Raw genomic sequence first — 13641 nt, forward strand, 5'->3', positions numbered from 1 at the left:
GATTTTTCTGTTATTAACATAAACTGCATATGAAATATGCAGGCAGTGAATGCAATTCCGGAACCTTGACTTTCGATGGTGTTGACGTGATGGGAGAGAGATTAGCAGAAGAGGTTCATAGTGTATCCCTTATCTGATATCAACATTATTTTTCTTCCTTCTCTCTATAACTGTGGCATGACCCTTACCTACTTACTGGTCTTGGATTATTGCTTAGCTTTAATCTATTGTCTTTATAGTGCCACAATAATTTACATTTTTTTTCAAATGTGTTCTCTTGAATCTGAAACTTCACTGTTATTAAAAAGTACTATGTTTTTCAGGTAATATCAGTTATTGAACATAGGCCACAGCTTCAAAAGATTTCCTTTGTAGGTCACTCTTTAGGTGGCTTGGTAGCAAGATATGCCATTGGCAGGCTTTATGGAAAAAAGATCACAAAGGAATCATCTGAAGAAAATGGGGATTGTAGAAGTTTTGAATATGAAAATCAATGCCTGGATGAGAAACCAAAAGGCAAAGTTGCTGGGTTGGAGCCCATGAATTTCATAACAGTTGCAACACCACACCTTGGTTCAAGAGGGCACAAACAGGTTAATTTTTTTCCTACAAAATGCAAAATCTACCTGTTTTAATACTTTAGTAGGCCCATTTTAATATAGCCTCATCCTTCTCCCTGTTATTCTGTGATGAACAAAATTGTTAGGAGTTGGAGTAACCTTAAGAATTAGTTGATGAATCTTAATATTTATTTCTAGCCTCGGCATTTACCCAATGTAATATTATTTAGTCTAAACAACAAATTAGAGAGTTGTACTGGCAACTAAATTTGCTTGTAATTTATTTATTTCGTTCTTCTCTTGAAAGTGTTACCTGCAATTATTATGCGTGCTAACTCTCAATTTGTAGTCTTGGCACTGTGAACACATTGTTGGTTTGATGCTAGTAAATAAACATTCAAACCATTGTAATTCAGAGAGGACTATCAGAATTATCAAGTGTTTTTTCACTGAAAAACTTAGTTATGATGTGGATAACCTCTTCAAAATATACGGAGAACGCTATTATGGAATGTCTTGAATAAAAAAAAGCTGATAAAGCTTAACAAGGAATCTTAGCAAACCTCAAGAAAAGAAAGGGCTACTTGGATATTAGCAAAACCACATGCTATGAAACTAGCTTCCTTTCAGATGTAACTTTTTGACCAAATGCGTGAGCTTTAAGGTTTTAGGGTAAGAAAAGATTGATCAACATGTGGACATGCCCATGTCCTTTTGTCTCCATATCTTCGTCCATTTTCCAGTTTTACTGGAACAACTAGAATCAGTGGCAATCATGTGCATTTTTCACTGTAATGACATTATCAAAGCTTGAAAAAAATCCAAGATTCCCCCTAGCTTTTTTGTTGAAAGCAACCTTCACACATGTACTTGATGTGGGGTTTTCCAAACATCAATTAACCAAGGAGGGACTAACACCACAGGAAGCTTCTGCCCAGTATGATATATTTGGAAGGAGGAAGCTTAATGGAGGGGGAAAGCATAATCTTTTTCCTTTTTTTTTTTGAAATGGAAACTAGAATTTTATCTAAAGTAAAGCGTAATTACTTAAGGAGAAGAGATTGTCCTACGCCTAAAGTGTCACTCTTTGCGCCTTCTCTCGCCAATGATTAAAAACTTGTACAAGGACAAGATGTCTCCAATGTAAAGCTGTGTCGATTCCAGCAAATTAATGAGTGGCGGAAAGATTTTTATTGATTCGGATTCGGATGAATCATATGTTGTTCTTATTAACTTGATACGACCAAAATTGATTTGACTCAGGCAACTTGGCGATTGACATCTGACAATCAATAATGAGGTAAACATCTAAGAATCAATAATGGGGTAAACTATCGATACCTCAATGCCTATGTCCTTTAGAAGAGCAACTACAGTAACAAAATGATGTAGGACAATAGTAGCATAGAAAATCAACCACATCCCTTGATTTTAGTCGCCAAAGACCCATTCTTGCTACCCGAGAATCCCACCCTTATTTCCTTATTTTTCACGCACCAAAACAGCCAACCTTCCTGTTTTGTCTCACACAAAATCCTCCTTTATTTTTTCAACCGAGAATCTCTATCAATTCCTAACGCTTAGGCCTTTTATATCCCTCCTCATGCCTAGACCTTTCATATTGTTTTCAGCCTTCCTAAACCGGCCACCTACTTTCCTACAGTTTAGCATCCTCGCTCCTTGATTCCTAGATGATTTTAATTAGCCATCCATACCTTGCACATCCCTAATTAGTAGCCAACCATTGCAAACCCATTAGCGATTTTACACCCTTCCATATCCATCCTGAATCAGCCAATTTAACCCTTGTCCTCCATCGAACACAACTTCCTTCCCAATCTTTTAGCAGCCCACATATTTCCATACAAAATAGGCGATTTACATAAAGCAGATTTTCACAAAATCCGACGCCCAGATCCCTTGATTTTAGAGGCACTAAAATGCCTAAAATTCCAGCCCCACTATCCGTCAAATTAGGTCCCTTCTTTTACTCAAGACTTGGTTCCTAAATTTTAGCCCAATATACCCAAAGAATAGCACCCAAAAATTTAATACCCAACCAAAATATCTCCGAAACTTTAGAAGCAAACTTTAGGTTCCCAAAAACTTTCTCAAAGCCCCTAACTGCCACATTAAACTGCCCAGCATCAGTCATATTATTGCCAACAGTCCCCTTATGTTAGCCGGTCATAATCATTGAACTTTTCAAATATCTAACAGCAACCTCAATTGTCAACCCCATATCCTTAGCCTATTCTAACCAACCCAGAACCTAAGGACCTTCCCTTATTTCCTAAACCAATCCTTTTTTTCCCGTTTTCAGTACTTTATCCTCCGCTTATCTTTCCTTTTCCTTGTATTATCCTACAACGACCGTTGATCCTAACCCTTAAAAGCAGCCGAAATTTACATTAACCACCCATGGATCTATCTGCCATTTCTCCTTTCTTTGGGTGTGGAGATTGCGAGTCGGTGTGTTTGAAATGGATCGATGCCCTAGAGGATTGTATATATAAATATGGCCTGAGCCATGCAGAGGCAATTAAGTGTACAAAGGCGACCGTTGGCCTTCATGCAAAATCTTTCTTGAAAAAAATGGAACGAGAATGGTATAGATTGGGACAATCACCGTTCAACTGTTGGTATGAATTACATGATCTATTTATAAAAGAATTCACGCCAGTTGCCTATCAAGAGTCTTTGATGATCCGGGCTAAAATCAGGCGAGAAAAAGCCCAAAAGGCCAAGGACCATGCCAAGAAGAAACCCGCATGTCTTCTAATCCAAAAGACATGGCGCATGTATCGGGCCAAAAGCGAATTCAAGAGGCACATTAGTTTCGTAATCAAGATTCAGAGTTGGTGGCGACAAATGATTGCTCGAGTTGATTACTTATGCACAAAATATGCCGCCAACATCATTCATAAAGCATAGAGAGCCAAGATCACTCGACTGAGAATCGTGATCAAATTCTTAGTTGCAGCGTGTGAGTCAGAAATGACAGACAAACTCTCTCTCTATGACAACGACCTTCATATCGAACAAAATGAAGGATACTTTCTGCCTCAAGTACCTCTGATTGAAGATTTTATCGAGGGCCTGATTTCTAATCGAACCATGTGCCGGCCCACACATGTCAAATTACTAGGCCGATGGAAATATTTGATAGAATGGAAAGGAATGCAATTCGAAGTTGAAGCGAGCTGCTCGTCATCAGAGATCTATTTCGCAACAAGCCTAAATTTAAGCTTGTTCTCTTCATTTTATCTAAACTCGAGGTCGAGTTTCTTTTAAGTGGGAGAGACTGGTGTAGGACAATAGTAGTAGGTTTCTTATTTCACTAGGATACTAGGATTTTATTTCCTACGTAGATTATCATCTTTCTTTCTTTTCTTTCCACTAGGATTAGTATCCTATTTTTCTTAATTAGTTTTACTTTTTCTAGCATTAGTTTCCTGTTTTGTTAGTCACTTAAGTGGGAAAGAGATATTTTTGATTTAATAGGATTCTAGATCTTTCTTTACTTATTTAGGGATAGATTTTCTTTTATTTAAGAGATTGTAACATGTAAGTTTTGATCAATCAATGAAATAATATTAAAGACTTTTGTCTCTCTATCTCTGTCTTCTCCCCTTTTCCTAGTGGATTCTAGGATTCCTCTTCTTCCCTAGTGGATTCTAGGGCCTATTTCAGATCGTACGCTTCGGCTATGATTTTCGTTCGGATCGTACGCTTCGGGTGCGATTCCCCGTTTGATCCGCTGCGTTACAAAACTTCAGATTCATTGATGGCCTTATCAAATTAAGCCATTGAAAGTCATGTGAAACCTCCACCCGATTTACATATTGGTCTAGAATCTTTTGATGGAGATAAAATGATTTTTATAATTTTCTTCATGAACGCGTACATGTTTTGACAGCCATAATGAATTACAGTTCTATATATTGCCAAGGATGTCCAAAGAAAAGTTACTAGACATTCATAGGAACCGCAACACATCATACAAAATCTTGATAATTCTTGATGATGAAATAAGTATCTAAACAACGTTTTGATACAATTACCTTGTTGCTCCTCTTTAGCCAAGAGAGCTTATATGCATGTAGCTGTTTCTCGGTATCCATCTTCATATGGTGACGGCTTTCTTGGAAACAATCATAGCTATTGCTATCGATCACCATGGATTCTCACTGATGGTAAAGAGGACCGATGTTCCTCTTTAACCTTTTATTCACAAAAGTAAGTAAAGATCATAATAATCAACAAACCTCAACCTTATGTGTGCTTGCTTTTATAATTGCAACACTCGCAATTAGAAGCCTAATACATCTGGAACACTATGAAACTTAAAAGAAAAAAACAACACATGAGAATTCAGTTTCTAAGAACAATATTAGAAACTCGAAAATTAAACTCAGCTCCTAACATGTAAAACTCATGAACCTATCGTGGGGCCCCATTGGCCAACCGTGGGTTCCTCCTTAAGTCCTTGGGGGGTTTCTTCTTGTCTCTATCCAATCCGTCCATTAACTCTTGTGCAATCTGGTGCACATCTCCATCAGCGGCTATTAAAATAAAAATTATTACATCTAGATCTCCTCATGACACATACAGATTTCTTTAGGAGGATGGCATGTGCAGGTTGTTGGGTGCTCGTTGAGCGCTAGATCTTGGTTGTATGGTGTTGTGATGTCTCCTAGCAGCCAAGTTCTCCCACCAAGGTCTACCTTCCCACCTGAACAATTTACCCCATTTCATAATAAATTAGTGCTTCTGAATTAATAGATTTACACTTCTTTGTCAAGATCTATGGTGGAGTCTTAAAGTGGTTGATAGTCATGGTTGTATATCAATACATACATGAATCTTGTTATGATAAGACAACGCTCTTGATTCTTGAGTCCTCATATTCTTGCAAATCTATATTTACATAGCAACAAGAATGTTGTTTATCAATACCACAATTTCATAGAGAATGAATCAATGTTCCCTAAAGATGGATGCATGGTCGTAATAGAGTTGCAAATCTCGAGCAGAGGTCTTCTATTTCTTCTTATAGTATACACTATATGTTGGTATTTTAATACAAAAGTGGCCTTTGTTGGTATTTTACAAAGTTATTTTGTTTACAAAAAGAAGCCACTTTGGTTTTAGAAAATGACTTTACTCACTTCCTTCACAAAAGCGAATAGTCCCGTATTGGAAAGTGAAGAAAAGCTTCATGTGCTTATATAGCTTTATCACTTCTTTAGCTTTGTGATTGAGAAGAGGAGAAAGGGGGAAGAAGAGAAAGGGGGCCTACTCGCATGAGCCATCAAGTGGACCCGGTGGGCTTTTGGCTATACCACACGCGCGCGCCGCCCAGCCCGGCTTAGCTCGGCCTGCTGCGCATGTGAGTCAAGGTTTTTCCTTCCTCTATATTTTATTTTTTGTTACTGTCCGTCTAACTTCCCTTTACCTTCGCCGTCATTGATTGGGTAAGCCGGCTTACCTGGGTAAACTGGCTTACTGGAACGTCAAATAACTGGGTAAATAATCCCGCCTTTATTTTACGAATAATTGCGCTGTTCCTAAACGTTGTGCCTGTTGGGATGCGACCTTTCGCATCTGTAACGTCTTTTGAATGGCTCTTTTCTTAAAGGGCGTCTTTACTCCATTAAAGGGTGCGTTGAACAGACACATTTTGGTTTATAAAAGAGGAAGTTCTCTGTGTTTTATATAAAAACAACAGAACAACAGAAGTATACTGTTTTCTTCTAGTTTTTCTATTATCTTACTGTAAAGAGATTTCTTTCTTCCTCTTTCTATTTTACATATTTTGTTGGGCAATCAGAGTGTTCGGGTGGTTCGAATCTCTTTGATCGTGCAGTTCTTGGAGATCGACGGTGCGTCGGGCTATTGTATCCTGGGGGTGATTGCGGCCAGTAATCTGCTACATCAGAATTAGTTTCCGCAAAGGCTCAAATTCACCTTAAAGAGAGCGACATAGTCCGTGCCTCATCTCGCTACATCGGAAAGGGTTTCACTAACATCGTTTGTTTGTTTTTTCTGTTTCTCAACAGAAGTCTGGTAAGCCATATTATTCCCTAAATCCACAACACTATACACTACTGTAGTTCAAATTAATTCGCCTATGCACCGTAAATTGGTATCTCTATACTAATATGTATTACTAAAATTAGATAAGTATATGATATACTTTTACATAATTATATATAGTATCATTAAATAAAGGGAGATGATTCCCCCCTCCCCGGGTAGGATAATACACCCCCTTTCTAAAGTGAATTGTGGGCTGTCAAATCATGTGGGTGGGGTGGGGGGCGAAAAAATCATCTCCCTAAAATAAATTAATATTTAGTATCATAGTACTATACAATGCCAATTATGTTGTAATAAACCACTTTTACCACTTAGAACTGAAGTATATGATGTAAGCCAGTTTTACAGGGCTATAATGTAGAGCTTTTGGGACATAAAATATTAGAATGTCAATTACATGTTATGATACTGAAAATATATTCTAATTCGTATTACTTTCCCATAATTTGACATATTTATAATATTGGAAAGAGATGTATTTTCATGATCCCAAAACATAGACTTGTGAACCAGTATGAATAATAAGAAATAAAGTTTAAATTGAACAGAAATCATTTAAAACTATATGAATTGTGATGAAGATACAATAATTATATTATTTCCTAATTGATGAAATTTCATTCAAGAGTGAATATTAAACAATTTCATTAAAAGAAAAGTCATTAAGTCAATTAGAATCCTTTAAGTGCAAATAATGTTAAAATAAAAATTAAACAAAACACATAAGGCATGTATGGGTAGCATTACTTTGGATACCAAATCAAATGATTATGGATAGCACATGTTTTTATATTAATTTAAACTTTATGCTTTAATGGATCACACATATTGACATATCAATATTAAATATCTATCGTGCTCCCTTTGCGGTCTTAGTCTTAGATGCTGCCACTCCTGCTCTTGCTCCATGCATGTCCCTAAGAAGTTTTCAAGTGCAGTTACAAAAGCTTGAAGACACCAATTGGGTCTCTGTGCAGCTCACGAAAAAAAAAAAAAATCTATCGTGCTCCCTTTGCGGTCTTAGCCTCAGATGCTGCCACTCCTGCTCTTGCTCCATGCATGTCCCTAAGGAGTTTTCAAGTGCAGTTACAAAAGCTTTGTTAACTTACCAACTTCTCCAAAAGCTTAAGCTATTGGAGAAAGGCGTTATTTATCTTTTTATACTTCAACACTCCCCCGCACCTGTGGCCCACTTGGCAAACACGTGGCACATGTGGTCCCACTTTGGGCCGACCATCCCATGTGGATTTTTGCTATTTGGGAGGTCTGAACTCGAGACCTTTGGCTCTGATACGACTTTAACTTACCAACTTCTCCAAAAGCTTAAGCTGTTGGAGAAAGGCGTTATTTATCTTTTATACTTTAACAAGCTTTAAGACACCAATTGGGTCTCTGTGCTTGATTGAAACCATTGGACAATAGGCTTCATCTTTTGATTGAAGGGGATTCTTTAATATCATTTGTTACCATTTCATAATTTTCAAGATCTCTCAGGCAAATAGGCAACTCATTTACCAAGCTTGGTCCAGGCCCAACCCATTCACACCCATATGCAACTCGTTGGAAGTGGTAAGCCAATTTATGCAACACAAAACAACCTTAATTAGCTGCTACTCTCAATGCATAGTCAACTCATTTACTAAGCTTGCTCCAGGCCCAACTCATTCACACCCATAGTCAACTCATTGGAAGCCAATTTACACAACACTAAACAACCTTAATTAGCTCCTACTCTCAATTCATAATCCTTGACATATTTAACTAAGAAGATACAGATTGGTTGATTTCCCAAATGCCAGAAGGACTAGAATGGTTTCTTATATACCCTCGTTGTACAATATGTATAAATCATAGATGCTTGCTTGATGAAACGACTGCACACCTTTTGATAGCCAAAAGCCGTGTCTGACATTTTCCCACACCTACCCTTGGCCTTCAACTACCCTACTTTCTATCATGCTTCTCCTTCTTGGACCTTGAAACCTTTTGCATCCACATCTCATCATCAAGGTTTTAAATGTCGGTTTCGGCCACAACCGAAAATTTTTCGGCCAAAATATGTAAAAATTTGGAAAAAATATTGGTATTTTACAAGACTTCGGTGGAAATTTCGAGTGACTTAAGCAATTTTGGTGGAAATTTTTAAAATTCCAGTTGAAATAATTTTGGTGGAAATCTTGTAAATTTCAGCCTAAATTTCAGATTTCGGTAAAATTTTGCCGAAATTTCGGATTAATGTACTTTTAGTGTCAGTCCCGGCCCAAATCCGAAATTTTGGTGGAAATTTCGGTATTTCGGCTGAAATTTAAAAGCATGCTCATCATTTTAACAATTCTCCTTCATAAGCTTTCAGTATTCCATGATTCCTTTTCTAGAAGCCTGATGCCTCAAATCTTAACAAGTATTTGTCACTGAGTTTTTTCTGAAAAATCACATCTATAGGTGTTTATCCACTCTTACTGGTTTATATCATCATCTAATTAGATTTGTTTTCATGTGGATAATTTTGATCATAATTGATATTCTAAATCAGCACCAATAGTTAATGAGAAGTTAGGCATTCTACTAATGAACACATAATTCATTGTGGTGTGTTCCTATGGTTATTGGATGATGTTTTCTCACCTTCAAATTTTGATATATCTTGCAGCTCCCAATTCTTTGCGGGTTTCAAGTTTTGGAAAAAGTTGCATCTCGTACTTCATGGATTATTGGTAGAACTGGGAAACATCTGTTTCTCAACGACAGTGATGAGGGAAAGCTCCCACTTCTGCTTCAGATGGTTAATGACTGCGAAGATCTTCGATTCATGTGGGGCTTCATAAATTATTTATACTTGTTATTCAACACATAAGAAAGATTTCTATTATTTGTACTCTATCTCACAAATAACGCTGAGAAATTGAATCTCGTGAGAAAATCATGGTATTTTGATTAAACGATAAAAATACGAGTAATTAGAGAGAAATTGAATTTATTGCAAGAATTTCAATTTCTCATGAGAAAATCACGATATTTTGATTAAACGAAAAATATATGAGAAATTCAAGATAGATTGAATTTATCTCGAGAAATTCATGCGAAAATGAATTTCTCCCAATTTATTGCGAATTATCGTTATAAATTGGGGACTTGACTCTAAAATCTCCCAAACATCCTAAAACCCTTGACCTAACCCAAATTTCAGGTTAAAAAGTGTATATATTTGAATTTCCCGATATAAAACCGACAAGAATAATTTTTTTTTAAATATCCAGAGATTTTCCCTTGCCGAGAAATTCCGAAAACGATATTTGTGATATAATTGTACTAAGCTCTCAAATTTGATATCTCACCATTGATTCTTCTTTCTGCAGGTCTGCTTTGCAAGCTTTCAAGCGTCATGTTGCATATGCAAATGCGCACTTTGACCGTATCCTGTTTCAGATATTTATTCTAGATATGTGTAGTTGTATTAACATGTCACAATATCTCTGATATTTTCAAAATATCGTGACATTTTGAGAAAATAATAAAATTCCGAGATTTTAAAAATTTAGCAATATTTTTGTTTTTATCATAAAATATCCTGATAATATCGCAATATTATCCCGATATTTTCATTTTATATTTTTTTCTTAAATATAATATTTTTTTATATGTTTTAAATAATTTTATTTTTACTGTTTTTTCCGATATAAACCTGGAAAAAAAAATAATATATCCCGAGATTTTCCCTTGCCGAGAAATTCCCGAGAACGACATATGTGACATAGGCATTAACCTCCAAGTCTCTAGTCTGCATAAAGAATTTAACTCTGTTAAAAGATATCGTCGGGTGGAAGACTTCATCAATCCGTCATCAGCATGAGCTGCCAAAGGTAATAAATCTTTCAACATTTATGGATCTTCTAAAGTCTGATACTCTGATTTCTGTTTGTCTCATTATCTGTTTCTTTTTCAGCGCCAACTTCTTAAAAAGCATGACAAGTATCCACATATTGTCAATGTGGAACCGCCAAAAACCACCAGTGTAAAACAGGAAGTCCCTTTGAAGGCCAATGTCAAGACTATTGACATGGAAGGTTAGTTGACTTTAAGCTTGATATTCTTTTTAAAATTGATATATGTCAACATGAGACCTCATATTGTTGTTCAAATATATGTATTTATGTATGTGTGTGTATAACCATTTCCTTTGGTTTTCACTTATATTGAGCACATGATTAGCTTAGGACTTTCTAGAATCACTATTATGGAGCAGGAGCCACTATTCTTTTTTAAGGCAATACTATGTAAACTTGAGACCTTGCGTTGTGCCATTTTTGTTACTATTATGGACAAGAAGTGATCTAACTCATGTCATTCCAACTAAAAGGTTGTTTCTATTCTGTTTTGAAACATAAATTTATAAATCTGATGTTACATAAGCGTGGGTTAGCTTTTTTTTTTTCAGCAATGAAAGAGGACTAAAGCATCATGGGAAGCCGTATTTATATGATTTTTGCATCTTCAAGACAGATTACACAAATATTATATGTGTATATATATATATATATATATATATATATATATATATATATATATATATATACCTGGGGATGACAGGACAGACAACTATTTTACCTGATCGACTAGTCAGCCTAAAGAGTAGATCAACTTTGTTGTCGTCCTCTCTTCTTCGCACTTGCACCTCACTTTCCTGAGCCTTTGTTGAACTCGATTTCTCTTCAACAGGATCCTCTATTGTTTTCTTCACTTTTGATGAGTCTGCTTTCCTCTTTTCAGAAGCAGCGTTCAAATTGGATTTACCTGCTTTAGGGTTATCAACCTGTGATTTTCTGCCAGCTTTAGAGGTATCGTCCTCGTGTTTGCTTCCGGTTTTAGGTGAGTCAACCTTGGATTTACTTGCGGCTTTAGGTGTGTCCCTCCTTGGATATGCTATTGGTATCATCCTTGGTCTTACGACCAATTTTAATAGTATCCTCTTGGGATCTATTGCCAAAGTTGGGAATGCCATCTTTAGATTCATTGCCAAGTTTAGCAGTGTCACTCTTCAACTTAGTGACAGATTTAGTTGTACTATCCTTCACTTTGCCAAGGATTTGTTGGGCAAAGCCCCCCCCCCCCCCCCCCCCCCCCCCCTCTCTTTTAAGGTGTAGATGTTTTTGCTTGCTTCGTTGATGAATCAAAGTTTCTATTTCTTTTCTTTTTTGTGGCATTTCAGAAGAGTTGGGACCTAACAGATTAGATTCAACCTCATCCTGAGTAGTGTCACTTTCAAGAAACACCCACTTCTCATCTTCAAGCAGCACCACTCTTCATGATCGAAATATTGAATCGTGTGCTTTCCATCAGATTCATCAAAAGAATCAACATCTTCATAAAACTTCTTATCATCTGGCCATCTAACCTTAATCTTCAAACCAACAAGGCTCCCATCAAGATTTTTAACACGATGAAGAGTTTTAGAAGTCCCTTCCACCACTAGAGAACATTTTTTCTTGGTTTTCACTTTAGGCAATGGTTAACTATATATTATGCAAAAATAGTGTTTTTTATTTGTAGAAAACCCGAGAAATACCTTCTAAAATAAATGTTAGGTACCTTACCGATACGCCAAAAGCTCCAGAGCTGATGGAACGCGTTAGGCAAGGCCCTTTAAACCTGTCCCATACCAGGCTGGGTCCCACCCAGCCCCATATTTAGGCGGGCCCCCACTTAGGACCGTAACATACCACCACGCTTCCTAATCTGCCGTCCTCGACGGCCCACTTTGTGACGGATTTCACTCTGGCCTTTTTTTCAGGTAGCCCTTTCCATAGGTCGCCCCTTCCGCGGCGGCCCACTCAGTGGCAACTTCACTCTGGTGGCTTTCACTCTGGCTTTTTTTTACCAGGTAGCCCTTTCCAGGTAGTCCTCTCCACAGGTCACCCCTTCTGTGACTCAAACACGGGACATGGTGACTGCTCTGATACCAAATGTTAGGTACCTTACCAAGCATCAAACATGATGTGCAGCAAGCAACAAGAAGAGATGCATGAAACACAATAGCACAAAAACAAGAACACCAGATTTATCTGGTTCGGCAGTGTGCCTACGTCCATGGGAGAAGAGTTCCAATATTTCCGTTTAGTTTTACAAACCATAATTGCCAGAGTGAGAGGCGAGTGTGAGAAGCGAAAGCAGAAATCGAGGGGTTTAGAAAAGAGAAAATAGGGGAAGCGAAAAGTTCTAAAGAAAGTAAAGAGAAAACATCTAGAAAGGGTCATTGAAAGTCAGCATGAAGCATTTACAAACCCTCATAGAAGTGAACAATAAGTACATAGAAAGAGTAGGATTGTAATAGGTGAGGATTACATATAGAAAAGAAGACTTCGCAACTAATTAGAATTACAAATTTTACGAATTTATAGTTTCACATGTTTTATTCATGTGTATTTACTCATGTTTTTAGAAATCAATCCACATTTTTGCTTAAAATAAGTTTCCATGCTTTAATTGAACTCTTTTTTAAATACGTTCCTTCAACATTATCAAAATTAGAAAATATTTTCTAGTAGAAATTGTTAGAAGGTGTAGATGTGCCTAAGGGAACATTAGTCCTTGTACTCTTCTCTTTTATATAAATACAAGTGAGGGGGAGCACACCCTAACTAACTCTTTCTCTTCACCCTCTTCTCTTCTCTTCTCCTTCAACATGGTATCAGAGACCTAGCGTTGTGGTGCCCTTGGGACCACCATTGAAGCTCCTCCTTGCTTCTCCCTCCTTCATACCTCCCTCACCCTAACCCCATTTCCACCAAAACCCTAACCCTTCCCTTCTCCATTCTCGTCCCAAACCCAAACCTCCTTCACACCCCTCTCCCACCACCTACGGCACCCCACACCCCCATCCTCCAAACCCTACCATGGCCCTCGCCCCACCTTCAAACCCTCTCAAGCCCCTCTCCCAACACCCCCAACACCTCACGCCCCTCTTTGCACCCTCCCACGACAC

At 37.4% G+C, this 13641-nt stretch overlaps 1 protein-coding gene across 2 annotated transcripts in view; it reads left to right on the forward strand.

Annotated features, from left to right (window-relative positions):
• LOC143850997 (lipid droplet phospholipase 1-like) overlaps positions 1 to 13641 on the forward strand; it is a 62239-nt gene that overhangs the window by 34680 nt on the left and 13918 nt on the right. For both annotated transcript variants that reach the window (XR_013236161.1, XM_077360310.1), the window contains exons 3-8: positions 43 to 113; positions 324 to 593; positions 9313 to 9473; positions 10019 to 10074; positions 10470 to 10522; positions 10606 to 10726. Coding sequence is in view for 1 of the 2 variants with exons in the window: in XM_077360310.1 (XP_077216425.1) it covers positions 43 to 113; positions 324 to 593; positions 9313 to 9473; positions 10019 to 10074; positions 10470 to 10522; positions 10606 to 10726 (732 nt within the window). In the remaining variant the exon portion in view is untranslated. The remainder of the gene's footprint in view (positions 1 to 42; positions 114 to 323; positions 594 to 9312; positions 9474 to 10018; positions 10075 to 10469; positions 10523 to 10605; positions 10727 to 13641) is intronic.

This window comes from Tasmannia lanceolata, unplaced genomic scaffold (assembly GCF_043159265.1).
Source record: "Tasmannia lanceolata isolate RefF3 unplaced genomic scaffold, GAP_Taslan_0.1 ptg000018l, whole genome shotgun sequence".
Lineage (NCBI taxonomy): Eukaryota > Viridiplantae > Streptophyta > Magnoliopsida > Canellales > Winteraceae > Tasmannia > Tasmannia lanceolata.